Below are 17,539 nucleotides of genomic sequence, written 5' to 3'. Positions count from 1 at the left end.
TCAGGCAGTTTTTCACCTAAAAATTTGTCTTCCTTTAACACATCCCAATGTTTACGAATAATATTCGATATTCTGTTTGATTGGGATGTGTATTGCAAGACAATACTGAAATCATTATCTTCCCAGCTTGATTCTCGCCTGGGGCCTAATAGGCTGTCTCGATCTTTCTGCCGAACAGTGACCTTGGATTCCACCACATGCTGTTCCGGGTAACCCTTCTCCAAGAGGCAGGTCACAAGTTGCTCCGCCTCCCGGTCATATTCCTCAACTTTTGTACAGTTGCGGCGGAGTCTCGTGAACTGCCCCTTGGGAATATTGTTTAGCCAGCGTGGCAAGTGACAGCTAGTATATAAAATATAGCTGTTCACTGCCACCGGCTTGTGAAACGTCCTCGTGTTTAAACAATTATTCTCCACATATAATTCCAAATCTAAAAAGTTCACAGTGTCCTTACTAATATCAACTGTGAATTTGATGTTCCAATTATTTGTATTGAGTTCTTCAATGAACTTGTGCAATAATGGGATGTCACCCTTCCATATCAACAATATGTCATCAATGAAACGGCGCCAGAGGACCAGGCTCGCACCCGGGCCGCTATCCCCATAAATGCGGCTCTCTTCCCAATAAGACATGAATAAATTTGCATAAGCAGGTGCGAACCTAGTCCCCATCGCCGTCCCACTCACCTGTAGATACCAGACGTTATCATACTGGAAATAGTTATGCTCCAGAACGAATTGTATCGATCTTAATATAAAATCCCTCTGTATTGGGTTTATGGTATCATCCTCATCCAAATAGAATTTTACAGCTTCCAGACCTCTTTTATGGTCTATTATGGTATACAGCGAGGTTACATCTAGGGTACACAATACCCAGTTCTTTTCCCACCGCAAACCTTCCAATGCCGCCAGTATATGCTTAGTGTCCTCAATATATGCCTGGGTTCCTTTCACATATTTTTGTAGGAAGGAATCTACATATCTTGATAGATTTGCGGTGAGGGAGTCTACCCCGGACACAATGGGTCTGCCCGGTGGGTTATCCAAGTCCTTATGCACCATTGGCAGATGGTAAAACAACGGCCTACGCGGGAATCCTACATTCAAAAAATCGTACTCTTTCTGGTTCAAAATGCCACAGTCCAGTCCCTCATCCAGTAAACTCTTCAGTTGTTTTGTAAAGTCGACTGTCGGATCATGACCCAAGACGTAGTAGGTCTCTGGGTCATTTAACAATCTGTGTGCCTCTATCTGATACTTTTCTGTATCCTGTATCACAATCCCCCCACCTTTGTCCGCAGGACGTATAGTGATTGCAGGGTCATTGCGTAATTCCTGTATGGCCTTCCTCTCAGCACGGGTTAGGTTATCATTACCAAAATTACTAACTCTCATGCGTTTAATGTCTTTCTCCACCAAGTTTTCAAATGCTGTCATTGCATCACTATATTCAGTTTGGGGAAAAAAGGTGGAGGGGTTCTTTAATGAAGTATGTGTATACTCCGTTAGTTCATCATTTCTCAATTGGGGATTTTTTAGAAAATATTTCTTTAGGCAGAGTTTCCTCATAAATTTCTTTACACCTATATAGGACTCAAATTTATTGATCCTATTACTTGGGGCAAATTTCAGCCCTTTAGATAGGTTTATTTCATCCTTCTCTAATTTACGTTTACTCAAATTAAAAACTCCCTTTCCTCCCTCCTCACACACTGGACTTGTTTCTTTTACTTCCTTTTTACTCCCCGTCCTCCCACCCCTACATCCCCTTTTGCGTTTACCTGCCGGGGGGTCCGTAAAAAATAATGACTGATTGAGTTTCGTGGTTCTTCCACTATTATATTATTTCTAGTCTTTACATTTTTACTGATCCTATTTCCTGTTCTATTGGTTGACTGTCGGGGGGTCCTACTTGGAGTTATTCTAGTGTTACTCCTCCTTTGGTTCCTGAATACTTCCTTTCCTTTCAGTAGATTACCACTTGGTGTCCTGTTTCTACTATTAGTTTCCCTTCCCATTCCTTCATTGCCTTTAGGGCTCCGTGTCAGGGCTGTGTATCTATTTGATGTGAATACATTGAATCCCTTTGGATTCATATGTGTGGGCTTGTTAGTGTTCTCCCACTTCTTATTCGAGTGAGGTTTGACTCCTCTTCTATCTCTATCTACCGTTCTTAGTAATTCTGTTGTGGCCGGGGTCATTGGTGATCTAAATCTACTCACCTGTTCCTCACCATCACTACTCTCATTATCATCTTCCTCCTCACTCACTAGCATTAACTCTTGCATTGTCGAACATCTAGCCCCCTCCTCTATATCCAAACTCCCCTCCCCTGTCTCGTCTATCGTTTCGAGTGTACCAGATAGGGTGCTCCCCTGAGGTTGACTTCCCACTGAACTTTCCTCTACCATTATTCTTAAATCCCCAATATCATTCATAGGGATGGAGTCTCTTGCAAATTTCTTCAACTTTTTATTTATAATCTCTTTCTCCAATGTTTCTAATCTGTTCTGTATACTTACCTCCATATTTTGATATTCCCTCGTAGATCTATAAGGTGTTAATAATTGTTGAAGATCTTTTATCTCCTCACCTACATTATTAGTTTGTGCCCTTCTGGCATCCATGACAAATTGAACCGTCTCCATTGAGAATACATGAAACATATACTCCCACTTCTCCAATGTTTCCCCATCTGCCAAATCTTCTGACAGCACCTTAGACACTACCAAGCCCACCGGTGCAACTTCCCACTCTATATATTTTTCCAAGGACGCCACTTTCCAAGTATTCTTGGTTTCTTTGATCAATAGTTTCTCCAACTCCCTTAGTTGTTGTACCACATCTATTGTGTTTTTATTATCATTTATTATGACTAAGCGGAAGTGTGGCGAGCGGACCTCGGTGTTTAACAACGGGAAGTGACGCAGGCCGCACCCGGATGCTAGTAACGCACGGAGTAATTGTTACAAGGAGGCCCGTATCTTCGGCGGTTATTCCGCCTGGCAAGACGCATAAACTGAGGGCTGCCATTATCGTGGAAACACGCCGGATCTTGGGGCAATAAATCAGACTACCAAGAAGCTCTGGGGAGATCAACAACAGTGTTTAATGAGAGATCACACTGAGAACAGAGGCTCTGTGGTATCGTAAGTTGGAACTTTGAATGTATAAGGATTGCACTTTATGGACATTCACAGACGCTATATTTTCTCCTGCATAATATAAGTTTAATCAAGAGCATCTTTACCCATCTGTGAACTTCATATTTAATGCTCTCATCATTTTGATTTTGACCTTTTAATTTTTAATTGAATTTTTCATTTTTTAATTTTTTATGTGCACATTTAGAGAGAAGTATATATAGAAGGGCCCTTCTGCTAGGTTGCATGGTATGGAATGAATAGGATGAGGCGTGAGTTGAGTTTTATTGAATGAATCAATACTGAATAAAACTGTTTATAATTTTCAGCGCGTGTTAGACTGAATTTGATATTGCAATATACTTCTGGGTTTTAAGGGATCCCTTGTCTTACAATGCTGCTTATTTAGATAGGAACCCATCAGCGCCTGGTGACATAAGTATACAATTTCTCTACAAATGTGTCACTAGCCTAAAGGCTAGCAACACATCTGTTGCTGAAAAGGGAAAATGGAGCAATTTCCAGCAGGTGGCATGAGTAGGAAAACTGCTCAGGGGTCGATTGGTTGTTACAAAAAATCTCGCTAGCCATATCTGTACACTATGCTGGGGGCTCCCATACACACGCTAGATCCTCGGCTGAGGTGGTTCTTAACTGCTGCCTTGTCAGAGTTTAGTCCAGTGCATAGCTGGAAGTGATGTTAGCTTAAAGGACAACCGAGGTGACATGTGACATGATGAGATAGACATGTATGTACAGTGCCAAACAGTCAAATTACTGTGCTGTGTTCCTTTTTTTTCTTTCTCTGCCTGAAAGAGTTAAAGGAATACTATCGATCCCCAAGTGTTCTAAAATGACAATGTACAAATAATGTCTAAGTAGCTGTGTAAATGTTTTTCCTTTTCATGTTAAATATCAGAGGCAAAAGCTGTAATTTATTGAGGGTAGGATTTAGCTATATTGGGACAAAACAATTGCAGAAGGGGTGTCTGTTTCAATGCACAGCCAGAGTTGCATATCAGACTACAGAAAGCAAATATCAAACTCTGAAAGCAAAAACCATATGAAAAAGCTGTGAGAATGAGTTACATTTCCTCTGCTCTCTTCAGACACTTCAGTCAGAAATAGAACTCCCAACAGCTGCAGCTCCTGTGTCCTGTCTCTCTCTGTCACACACAGAGCTACACATAGAGTTAACTGATCAAGTGTGAGGGGAATTTCCCCTCTCCTCATGGCTCAGTCAGCCATCAGTTTTGGCGGCAGTAAACTTTGAATGTATTTTGCTAACAGTAAACAAAGAAGTTGCTACTAAAATGTATACACCAGTACTTAGCAGCATTTCCCAAAAAATTCCTGTGTCAATTGAAAAAAAAGATGTGAATCGATAGTATTCCTTTAAACATCAGGTATGCAAGTGACAAGTTTCTGTCTATGTCGGGACTGGGTCAGACTATAGCATAACCCTCACTGATTAGTAATTACAGCCATAAAACACTTTCCTGTAAGTAAAATGACTTCTGAGAGCAGGGAAGAGATAAAAAGGGTCAATAATTCATAGATTTGAGCTCTGTCATACTTCAATGAAGCTGTCATTGAGCAAAGACAATGAAACAGTAAAAACTTAAAAACTAAATTTACATATAAAATAAAACTGAGGGATATAAAAAAATTATTTTTAGGCGGACAGATGCATTGGTTTTTCGCATTTGTTTATTTTCACCTTGGGTGTCTTTTAAGCAGCTAACATCATTTAGGTAGTGTAACAGATATAAGGTCTATCTTCCACTTGGGAGGTAGGGTCCCTTTGTTTCTGTTGAAAAAGGGAAGACCGGGAGCCCAATAGTGCAGTATCCTTATTCCTTAGTGCCACCAGATGGCTCGAAATTCAAAGAAAGGGATACTCGCAAACATGGGTTACAATCCAGCAACCACCTTATAGATGTGCGGAAAATAACACTGTTCCCGCTCGGCACCCCGGACTATTCTTCTTAGGTCCTCTTTACTGATGGAACTGGTCCACCGTAGCGGATGTCGTCACCTCTAAGGGTGTGGGATTACTTGTGAGGAGGCGCCCAAACTGTATGAGATCTAGTGACTAATAGATTTTATATATAAAAAAAAAAAAAAAAAGGTTTCTTACCTATATAGAAGATTCACAAGAAAGAATTGTCAGGGAGTCTTTATTATTAAAAGAACAGTTATACTGTTGACTTGTCAAGTGTATAAGGGCCCTTTTCCACTACCCTGCATGTTGTGATCTTCTTTCAATTGCTAACAAATTGCAAAACGCAGGGTATTGTAAAACTAATGGACACTGCAGCAGCCATATCCATTAGTGTGATCCGATTGCGACGTGATTTTGGCCCAAGCGCAATCGTCGTCCTGTTTTGTATGTGATTGAGCTCTACTATACTAAGTATAGTAGCTCAATCGCAATCACTTTAGTGGAAGTTGGTTTAACCACTTCACATACTGGGCCCTATACTACCCATACTGGGCCCTACACTAGCTATACTGGGCCCTACACTAGCTATACTGGGCCCTACACTAGCTATACTGGGCCCTACACTAGCTATACTGGGCCCTACACTAGCTATACTGGGCACTACACTAGCTATACTGGGCACTACACTAGCTATACTGGGCACTATACTAGGCGCTATACTACCCATACTGGGCACTATACTGAGCACTACACTAGCTATACAGGGCACTATGGACACTATACTAGCTATACTGGGCTTTATACTAGCTATACTGGGCTTTATACTAGCTATACTGGGCCCTATACTAGCTATACTGGACACTATACTGGGCACTATACTTGCTATACTGGGCACTATACTAGCTATACTGGGTACTATAATTGCCCTACTGGGCACTATACTAGCTATACTGGGGCACTATACTAGGGCACTATACTGGGGCACTATACTAGCCCTACTGGGGCACTATACTAGCCCTACTGGGGCACTATACTAGCCCTACTGGGGCACTATACTAGCCCTACTGGGGCACTATACTAGCCCTACTGGGGCACTATACTAGTACTACTGGGGCACTATACTAGCCCTACTGGGGCACTATACTAGCCCTACTGGGGCACTATACTAGCTATACTGGGCACTACACTAGCTATACTGGGCACTACACTAGCTATACTGGGCACTATGGGCACTATACTAGCCCTACTGGGGCACTATACTAGCCCTACTGGGGCACTATACTAGCTATACTGGGGCACTATACTACCCATACTGGGGTAACTATACTACCCATACTGGGGTTACGAAACCCCATATACTGGAGCAACTATGCTAGCTATGCCGACGCACCCCAGCCTCCACCCTTCCCCCCCCGTAACCCGCCGCGCACGGCACTGTCCACTATAACTCATTCCATCCCCCCCCCCCCTCGCCGCGGGCCCCGGAGAAAAATGTGGTCAGAAAGCTATTCCCCGGCCGGAAAAGGTTGGGGACCCCTGGTTTAAATGGTGTAATAACCGGGACAAATGGGCAAATACAATACGTGGGTTTTAATTGCGGTAGAATGTCGTATTTTAAAGCTATAATTGCTGAAAACTGAGAAGAAATGATTTTTTTTTTTCATTTTTTTTTCTTAATATTTCCGTCAAAATGCATTTAGAAAAAAGAAGTCTTAGCAAAATATACCAGCCAAAGAAAGCCTAATTGGTGGTGGTAAAAAACAAGATATAGATCAATTAATTGTGATAAGTAGTGATAAAGTTATTGGCGAATGAATGGGAGGTGAAAGTTGCTCGGACAAGGTATAAGGTGAAACTACACTGTAGGCTGAAGTGGTTAAAATGCGATTGTGATCATGTTTCATAGTGGAAAAGAGCCCTGAGGCAGGGAACACACTTGACTGTTTTCGTACGCGTTTTCTGCACAGTAAAATTGAGAACTCATGTTAATCAATGGACTAGTTCACACTTAATTTGTTTTTCGCACGCAGAAAAAAAGACATTCTGCATCATGATTCTGCACATTTTGTCAGTTTTCTATATCAATTACATTAGCTGCTGTGAAAAAAGCGCGCGTTTTCCTGCATAGAAACACACTTAGTGTGCAGAGAACGTATGCAGAAAAAACGCGCGCAGAAAACAGACAAGTGGGTTCACTGCCTTACACATATTTGTATACCCCACATTCCCAAAGTGAATAAAAACGAAATTTGACACTACCCTCCCACCTAGAATGTTCAGATACAGAGATATGGACTTTTCAGTCAAGATTCTTATACAATGCAATACAATAACATTTTTAATGTGCTTTTCTCCCATAGGACTCATGTCTTTCTCATTAACACTTGCAGTAGTAAATAAAAGTGATTTCATCTCCGGTCTACCCAAAAAGCATAGAAGATTGAGGGATTAAGGGCACTGGCAGTCTGACAGTGATGTTGGAGGTAGAGATGACCCGAACGGTTCCCGGGGTTCGCGATCGCGGAGAACCGCAAACTTTACCGGAAGTTCCATTTGCCCCCATAGTGCATCATGAGGTTCAACTTTGACCCTCTACATCAGTCAGCAGGCACATTGTAGCCAGTCAGGCTACACTCCCTCCTGGAGGCCCTCAAGCAGCGTCAGGCATTGGACTCACTCGTGTGCCTGCAGTAATTAGAGAAGGGTTAGCTGCTGCAGACTCTCATAGGGAAAGATTAGTTAGGCTCTTGTAGGCTTCTTACCTTGCTCCTTGCTGATTCTTATTGCTAAAAAAGCACCCCTCAACAGCTCTTTTGAGAGCTAATCTTGTTCTTGTGATCGATTTTGTTTTTTTGTGTGTGTGTCCCACTGACACTTGTGTTGCAGACAGCCTTGGTAATTCCTACTGTGTGGGCCACTGCCAGGCCCAGTACATTCAGTGATTACTACCTGTGTGTGTGACAGGTGCACATTGTAATACCCACTGCATATACCTACCTGTTGTTCACTGTGCACCCAGCCACCTACGTGAGCGCACGCAGTGTTATATACCACTCTGTGCATATCTGTGAACTGCACCCATGTGACTGCACATTCTATTAGTCGAGTCAATGCATATCTTTCACTTCATCTCCCTCCCCCCCCCCCCCCCCCCCCCGATTTATGGAGGCAGACCCAGAGGAAGGCCACCCGGCAGGTCTGTGCGAGGTCGTGTTGATTTCGTGCGGCCCTGGCCCAAAGTACAGTGCTCAGAAGAAGGCACGTCCCATCAACCCCCAAGATTGTCAGGACGTGGTTGACTGTTTAACACTGAACACCTCATCTTCCGCAGCCATCAGCGCTACTACAAGCACCACAGCCGCTGTATTTGACACTTCGCAGGAGTTAATTGGTGGGGAATTAACTGGTTCACAGCCATTATTGTTACAACCAGATGAAGGCGCTAAGCAAGTTACACCACCTCATATGTCTGAGTTAGGCGGCGACACTATGGACACTGAGGATGATGAAGTACCTGCTGTTGGTGCAGTTTTGGAGAGGTCTGAGGCAAGCGAAGCTGGGCAGGATGATGATGATGATGATGATACGGATACCACGTGGGATCCTAAGAGAAAAGATGACCAAGGGGACAGTTTAGAGGGGGAGCCAGAGAGGAGTAGGAGGAGACGAGTTGCTGAAAGAAGTAGGAGGAACTCATTGTCAGAAACAGCTGGTGGCAGTGTCCGGCGCCAGCCAACATGCCCTTCAATGTCCGCTACTGATGCCACCATAGTGCCATCACCCTAGGGGGGCTCAGCGGTTTGGACATTTTTTTTAGTGTGTCATCCGTAGATCAGAGCAATGCCCTCTGTTCCCTCTGCCTCCAAAAATTGAGCCATGCAAAGGCCAACACCCACGTAGGAACAACTGCCTTCCGAAGGCACCTGCAGAAAAGGCACAAACTGCATGGGAAGAGCACCAGAGCAAAAGCAGCACACAAAAGCAAAGCCACCCTCCTTCTCCTCTTCCTCCTTCAGGTGCAGCATCTTTAGCCGCTTTCTCCCTTGCACATTCATAGCCACCGTCCTCCACTCCGCCTCTGACCTTGAGCGGTCCTGCTCCTTTGCCCACAGCAGCCAAGTGTCCGTGAAGGAAATCTTTGAGCGGAAGAAGCCAATTTCTGCCAGTCACCCCCTTTCCCAGCGTCTGACAGCTGGCTTGGCGGAACTGATAGCTCGCCAGCTGTTACCATACCAGCTGGTGGACTCTGAGACCTTCCGTAAATTTGTGGCCATTGGGACACCGCAGTGGAAGATACCAGGCCACAATTATTTCTCTAAAAAGGCGATACCCAAATTGTACCGTGAAGTTGAGAGGCAAGTGGTGTCATCTCTGGCACACAGCGTTGGGTCAAGGGTCCACCTGACCACGGATGCCTGGTCTGCCAAGCACGGTCAGGGTAGGTACATTACTTACACAGCCCATTGGGTCAACCTGGTGACCGCTGACGAGCAGGGAGTACGTGGCTGTGCAGCGGACCAACTTGTGACACCTCCACGGCTTGCAGGAAGGCCTCCTGCCACCTCCTCTCCTCCTACTCCTCCTGCTAAATCCTCTTCGCTATCGTCGTCCTCCTTGGCTGAGTGGCAGTTCAACTCTACTGGTGCTGCGATCTCCTCTCCAGCTACACAGCCCCATCTCCCCAAGGCCTATGCTGCATGCCAGGTATGACGGTGTCTCGCCATCTTAGACATGTCTTGCCTCAAAGCGGAGAGTCACACTGGAGCAGCTTTTCTGGCTGCTCTTAACAGGTGGATCAGTGGCTGACCCCGCACCAGCTGGAGATCGGCAACGTGGTGTGTGACAACGGCAGCAATCTCCTTTCCGCTTTGAATTTGGGAAAGCTGACACATGTACCCTGCATGGCACGTGCTGAATCTCGTCATTCAAAGATTTGTGTCAAAGTACCCAGGCTTAGAGGACGACCTAAAGCAGGCCAGGAAGTTGGGTGGGCATTTCAGGCGGTCTTACACGGCCATGGCACGCTTTGCGGACATTCAGCGGAGAAACAACTTGCCGGTGAGACGCTTGTGATGTGATGCTTGTGATAGCGCGACTCGCTGGAATTCTACTCTGGTCATGTTCTCTCGCCTGCCAGAACAGGAGAAAAAAGTCACCCAGTACCTGTACAATTACAGTAAAAGGACACAATCTGGGGAGATGGGGATGTTCTGGCCCAACAACTGGACATTGATGCCAAATGCATGCAGGCTCATGCGGCCGTTTGAGGAGGAGACCAACCTGGTGAGTCGCAGTGAAGGCACCATCAGCGACTTGATCCCGTACGCTTTCTTCCTGGAGAGTGCCGTGGAGTGGTGGATCAAGCTGTGGAGGAGCGTGAACAGGAACAGTTATGGGAGGAACAGTTGTGGGAGCAATTTTCATCAGAACCAAATGTTTCCTCAACACCTGCGGCAGCACAGAGGGGGGAGGAGGAAGAAGAGTCAAGTGGGGAAGAGGAGTCAGACTCTGATGATGAGGAAGGTGTTTCTTTGGAGGAGGAGGAGGCGGCAGAAGTACAAAGGAGGGCTTACCTGATGTCACTGAGGAAGAGCAAGAGGAGATGGTTAGTACGCCTGGATCCAACTTTGTGCAGATGGCATCTTTCATGCTGCCCAGCCTTTTGAGGGACCCCTGTATAAAAAAACTCAAGGGGAGAGAGCTGTACTGGGTGGCCACGCTACTAGACCCTCGGTATAGGCACAAAGTGGTGGAGATGTTTCCAAATCACCAGAAGGCAGAAAGGATGCAGCACTTGCAGAACAAGCTGGCAACTATGCTTTACAATGCGTATAAGGGTGATGTCACAGCACAACGCAATAAAGGTACCACTGCCAGTAATCCTTCTCCCATGTCAACGCAGGCAAGGACAGGACGCTCCAGCGAACTCATGGTGATGTCGGACATGCGGACATTCTTTAGTCTAACGCTTCGCCTTAGCCCTTCCGGATCCACCCTCCACCAATGCCTGGACCGGCAGGTAGCCAGCTACCTGGCCTTAAGTGTGCATGTAGATACTGTGAGCAGCGATGAACTCTTGGACTACTGGGTGCGCAGGCTTGACCTGTGGCCAGAGCTGTCACAATTTGCCATCCAACTTCTGTCTTGCCCTGCCTCAAGCGTCCTGTCAGAAAGGACCTTCAGCGCAGCTGGAGGCATTGTCACTGAGAAGAGAAGTCGCCTAAGTCGCAAAAGTGTTCAGTACCTCACCTTTATCAAAATGAATGAGGCATGGATCCCGGAGGGCTACTGCCCGCCCGAAGACTAAGTCAGTCCCCACACACAGCATCTCTGCCTGCACACCGTGTGACTGGCTGCCTGCCCCAAGACTAAGTCGCTCCCCACACAACATCTCTGCCCGCAGGCCGCTTGACTGCCTTTTCTGCCACCACCAACAGGGTCCAGGACTCCAGGCGGATTCCTGAATTTTTAAGGCTGCTGCGATCAGCGGCCGCTATAATAATTTTTTTGGTGCATGTACATGCCTGCCTAATTTTTCTGGCTGCACTGCACGTGCAACAACAAAACAAAAGACATGTACATGTGCCCATTCCCCTTTGTGATCATTACCTTGCCGCAGTGAAGGGGCTTGTGTATCACAATGAAGCAAGGACCACTGGCTATATGAGTGTCTCAGGGGGTGGCACACCAAAGATAATAAGGTCATTGCTTCATTGTGGACAGACCAAATTTGATCAGCTGGACAGTCACTGTTCTGTCATTCAGCTACCTCAGCCCGGCGACCATATGGGCTGGAAAGCCGCCATCACCTGCACTCTTGTCATGGTGCGCACCAGTCCAGCACGGCCGTCACTACACAAACAGCTGTTTGCAGTCACTGCATACCTTTCACTGCATCTTTGACTGCACATTGTATTATACCTGGCAGTCAGTGCATACCTTTCACTTGAATGGATGGCAGACTTGTCCTCCATAACACATTCTCGTTAAAGGATTTAAAGTTGATTCATCTCTTATACAGCAGGGCCTCGAAAGTCCTCTTGTATTATTTTTGGTCACTACCTCGGGACGTGCATGCTATGCCTGCTGCCTTCCTTGGATGTGTGGTAGCCGTTCCTGCTCCTTTGCCCACAGCGTGCCTGCTGCCTTCCTTGGATGTGTGGTGGTGGTAGCCGTTTCTTAGGCTCCAACTCCGGACCGAAATCGAACCAGGATTCCCCGGCCATTACCCGTGGTCACCATGCTACTGAGAAAGTACCATAGAAAGCTTCACACAGTTGAATGAATGGCAGACTTGCCCTCCATAACACATCCTTGGCAAATGCTTTTGATTTGGTTCGTCTTGCGCTGGGTCAAGGGTCCATCTGACCACAGATGCCTGGTCTGCAGAGCACGGTCAGGGCAGGTACATTACTTATACAGCAAATGGGTCCTTACTTGGATGTGCGGTGGTGGTAGCCAGTTCTCAGGCTCCCACTCCAGACTGGAATAGAACCCTGATTCCCCGGCCATTACCCGTGGTCACTCACAATGGCAGACTCGTTGCAGGTACTGAACAGCAAGCAGAACAAGTATTTAAAAAAATAGATGTAAGCTTTAACAATGGTAGAGAAAGAACCATCGAAAGTTAAGACAGTCAGACATTATCTGACATCACTGAGTGAGGAAGAGCAATCTCGCCATGGTGTGCATCAGTCCAGCACGGCCGTCGCTACGCAAACAGCTGTTTGCGGTGCGTTACACAGTGAGTTTGGTGTGTCAGTGTGAAGCAGTACTCTAATTACACTCCCTGATGGATGTATACACATGCAAGATGTTTTAAAGCACTTTAGACCTTCAATTTAGCTTTCAATGTGATTTCTGCCCTTAAAACGCTGCATTGCGTCAAATCCAGATTTTTTCCCCAGGACTTTTGGCGTCCATCCCCCTCATCCATGCAAATACTCAGATGTTAGACCCCTTGAAACATCTTTTCCATCACTTTTCTGGCCAGCGTTTCTAGTTTTCAAAGGTTGCCTCCCCATTGAAGTCTATTGCGGTTCGCGAAAGTTTGCGCAAATTGAACATTTGGCGAAGGTTCTCGAACCTAAAATCGGAGGTTCGGGCCATCTCTAGTTGGAGGCCGTTTTTTGAATGGCAGAAGCTTACCTCTGATCTACCAAGTATCTTTTTTTTAATTAGGCAGAAGATGACGATGTCAGTTTTGCTTACAACTGCCAGTGTGGATTTGAGGGGGCATTATGTCACAGAGGCAAGATCGCTGTATCTGAATGTTTTAGATAGGGGGGTCCAGTTTGGATTTTTGATGTACTTTTGAGTGCAAACAGAATGGAATCGGAAGTCCATTATTTCCTGTTAAACAATATTAATTACCTGTTATCCTGCTGATCTTTCATGCAGAGTCATTCAATGTCAAATCAACACAGTTTTGTATGAAAATCTGCCTTGACCCCTCATGCTGGGGATACACGGTACGTTTCTGTACCGTGTATCGACCAGCTGATCCGGCCAGCTGATAATATTCAGCTGGCTCGATCAAGCTGCTCGACTCCCGCCTGCTCGATCCCCGCCGGCGGACAATGGCAGGGAATCGAGCGCTGATAAGGAAGCGCCGGCACGGACGAGCTGGGACGCGGCTGGGGTCGATCCGGCGGCTAATCGGCCGCCGGATCGACCCGTGTATTCCCAGCATTAGATTTACCTTTGCCCCGTGTTCCTTGTGGTGTTTAAACTGGCCCTGCACATCAACTGGTTGGTCTTGCACTCTACCAGAAGTTGAAAAGAAGAGACTTGCAGGGGTCATCAAGCTAATTTAAAGTGTTCCTGAGATGAAAGACCTCTCAGGTACCATACTTACCTGGGGCTTCCTAAAGCCCTCTTTAGGCCACTCAGTTCCTCTGTGCCTCCTGTCCACCGCATGGCCCGGAAGCCTGGCACTTCGTTGCTCAAGCTGTACAGTGGCATTTCTTGTATGGAAGAGGTATTTTGTCCATCACTTTGCTTATGTACAATGTTTATGCTCACTTTTCACTCTGATTTCTGTTAGTAATGCAAACCCAAACTCAAGAACTGAAAATAAACTGATTAGTTGTTTTTACCCTCCTCCCCTTAAATATATATTTTCTTAGAATCCCACAGTTTTATTTTGTGTTTAAAAGCTGCTAAATATAGGTTTAATATTTTAATAATGAGAGAGGTAGAAGCAGCTGGAGAAGGATGCTTAGCAGTGGCCAGGCTGGCAGGAGAGAAAGAAGGGCAGAACTGTGGGCTGTGGTTTGGTGGCTCCTTACATGGATCCTACATGATTTGTATAGAATTTGTTATGGTAAATGTTGCTGGCAAGTATTTTGTTCATTTTGTAAAGCTTTCTGAAGCATTTGTAGCTCAATATAACAATTTGTTTTCTTTGTGTGATTCAACAGCTATCTTAATGACGTGGACCGTATAGCAGGTAACGGCTACCTACCTACCCAGCAAGATGTGCTCCGAGTCAGGGTCCCCACAACGGGAATCATTGAATATCCATTCGATTTACAAAGTGTCATCTTCAGGTAAAGAGCAATAGAACAGACTCCTACTTTTTAAAATATTTGTTGTGAATGTAGCTCTACTTGCTTCTCCTAGAACACCAACGGTTATCCATGCGGGTACATCCATTTCATGCAAACTTTCCACAGAGAGTCAATATTTAGTTTTAAACTTCACAACACACATGCGCCTCTTCAATCTCTGCTTCAGAATGACTGAGCAAAGCAGCGTGGTGCTCCCCTGCCTGTACAGCACCAGTCTGCTTCAACAGAAAAGCAGATCTCCTTACTCCCTTTGCAGTGCCCCTTATTATTAAAGCAAGGGGCTCATGCCTGCCTCATGCTTGGGTAGGTAAGAATAACACCCCCACATGTGGCTGTAAGTCCTGAAGAGGGCTTACAGTGGGATCTGGGAGACCTTGTTAATAGTTAGCGGACGCCTTCCAGGTAATTGGGTAAAGACAGAGCAGGATTATCCACCAATCGGACTAGGCAGGTACCTGGGGCCTAGTTAGTGTCAAGGGGCCCACCAGCCACCTTCTCTGACCTCTCTCCACATCAGCTTTCCAAAAAGACTACAAGGGGGTCCCAGATCTACTATCTTGCCTAGGGCCACATTACTACTTAACTAGCCAGGCGGTATGGATGAGCTCAGCTCGTCCATCACCGCCGGAGGCTGCCGCTCAGGCCCTGCTGGGCCGATTTTCATCAAATAAAGAGCAGCACACGCAGCCGGCACTTTGCCAGCCGCGTGTGCTGCCCGATCGCCGCCGCTCTGCGGCGATCCGCCGCGAGCAGCGGCGAAAGAGGGTCCCCCCAGCCGCCTGAGCCCAGCGTAGCCGGAACAAAAAGTTCCGGCCAGCGCTAAGGGCTGGATCGGAGGCGGCTGACGTCAGGCTCATTGCGGCCTTCCTTGTTTATTCTGGGCGCCGGAGGCGATCGGAAGAACGCCTCCGGAGCGCCCTCTAGTGGGCTTTCATGCAGCCAACTTTCAGTTGGCTGCATGAAATAGTTTTTTTTTTATTTAAAAAAAACCCTCCCGCAGCCGCCCTGGCGATCTTAATAGAACGCCAGGGTGGTTAATCCATCTCTGGGTAACGAGTCACTTTTGAAGAGGCGGTAGAAGTATACATACAAAGAGGTGACTACATATGAAGGATTTTTTTTATTTATAAAGATGATTTAAATAAAATTTTATTTCAATTTACTTTAACACTTTCTCATAAATAGGTAGGGGAGTTCCCTTTATTTTGCTTTAATTTTCAACCCCTGATTGGAAAACTAAACACAATGGATTGAGGTTATAACCATAACATTGAAACGTATTTAGCCCCTGTTATCCAGAACTCCGACATCTGGAAGTCTCAACTAACCAGCATGCCTGGGGTGGGCAGTACTTTATCAAATTGCAGAGGTTTGCGTAGCAGAAACAACTTACCGATCCTCCAGGCGCCGTCTTTTACACTTCTGCAGCTCCCAGCGGCTTCCATACACAGAGTACGCAGGAAAGCCACTGGGTCCTACAGGAAGTGTAGAAAAGGGCACTTAGAGGATTTGGAAGTTGCTTCTGCAGCATGGGGGGAAAGTTAGTGCTATTTTCGGTTGGTTGCTCAAGCAACCGGCAAGAACGCTTATGTGGCATCAGGCAATCCCTGCCTGTGCTCGGTACAGTATAGTCTTGATTAACCAGCACTGACTGGGATCGTCTGATGATTAATAAGTGCTTTTTCTGGTTGCTTGAGACTCAGTGTTAAAAATAGGCGTAGCCAATACAGTAGGCATACCACACTTTATAAACATACCGTTTTTCCCCGAATTTAAGACATCCTCTGAAAGTAAGCCCTAGCCCATATTTCGAGTACACTCGAAATATAAGGCATCATCCCAAAATAAGCCCTAGACACAGCGTGCACTAGGGTCTTGCTCGTCCTGCTCCTCATAAGCGCATCCCCCCCTAATTATTATTTTTGGGGAAACACGGTACCATGAACTTTGTATTAAACGTTAAAATACAGTAATTGAAAGTATATTAACCTTGGGGGAGACGTGGAATCCAGTCTTTAGACACAGCAAAGCCCACTAACAGCCTAAGAAATTGGCCTTCACCACTGTGAGTACTGCTGGCAATTTGTGCTGGTCGGTTGAGACTTCTGGTTAATTGAGTTCCGGATAACCAAGACTACTGTATTAGACAACATGCCTTCTGTTTTAACCATTTGAGGACCGTAGGCTTACACCCAGCCCTAGTGACCAGGCTATTTTTTTTACAATTCAGGCCACTGCAGCTTTAAGGGCTCGCTGCAGGGCCATACATCTTGGCACACAAGTGATCCTCCTCCCCCCCCCCCCTTTTCTACCCACCAACAGAGCTTTCTGTGGGTGGGCTCTGCTCGCTGCTCCTGTGTTAATTTTTGTTTGTCTTTGTTTTGTTTTTTTATTAAATTTGCATTTTTTAAATGTATTTAATTTTCCGCCCTGACTACTTACCCCCACCAGCCAATGACAGCGATCGGCTGTCATAGGCTTCAGCCTATGAGAGCGGATCGCTCCTGAGCCTCTGTAGGGGACAGCTGAGTGACACGGCTGTCCCCAGTACAGCTCTGCTGTAGATTGCAGAGCTGTACAAGGTAAATAGACGGCAATTTCACCATCTAACAGTCTCCTAGCGTCGATCGGCACTGGGAGACTGATGACAGAGCGGAACTCCATCATTCAAGCGGGGATGCACACGCATTGGTGCACGCGATCCCCTGCAATCTCCGCCCCCAGGACTTAACGCCAATTGGCAATAAGTGGTCCTAGGGGAGCTGCCACGTTCACGCCCATTGGGGTGAGGCAAAATTACATTTAGCTAGAAAACAAGTGATACAGTACTACAAGCTTGGACGGTATTTAATAAATCTTGCATATACAACAATA

General features: G+C 46.0%; 1 protein-coding gene across 1 annotated transcript in view; it reads left to right on the top strand.

Annotated features, from left to right (window-relative positions):
- The window catches only part of LOC137518620 (guanine nucleotide-binding protein G(q) subunit alpha), a 169,227-nt gene that overhangs the window by 134,722 nt on the left and 16,966 nt on the right, over nucleotides 1-17,539 (top strand). Inside the window, exon 4 of the mRNA XM_068236718.1 lies at nucleotides 14,516-14,644. Within this exon, the coding sequence (XP_068092819.1) occupies nucleotides 14,516-14,644 (129 nt within the window). The remainder of the gene's footprint in view (nucleotides 1-14,515; nucleotides 14,645-17,539) is intronic.

The sequence above is a fragment of the Hyperolius riggenbachi genome, chromosome 1, assembly GCF_040937935.1.
Source record: "Hyperolius riggenbachi isolate aHypRig1 chromosome 1, aHypRig1.pri, whole genome shotgun sequence".
Classification (NCBI taxonomy): domain Eukaryota; kingdom Metazoa; phylum Chordata; class Amphibia; order Anura; family Hyperoliidae; genus Hyperolius; species Hyperolius riggenbachi.
The sequence above is the reverse complement of the archived record's forward strand: the minus strand, read 5'-3'. Positions and strand labels throughout refer to the sequence as shown.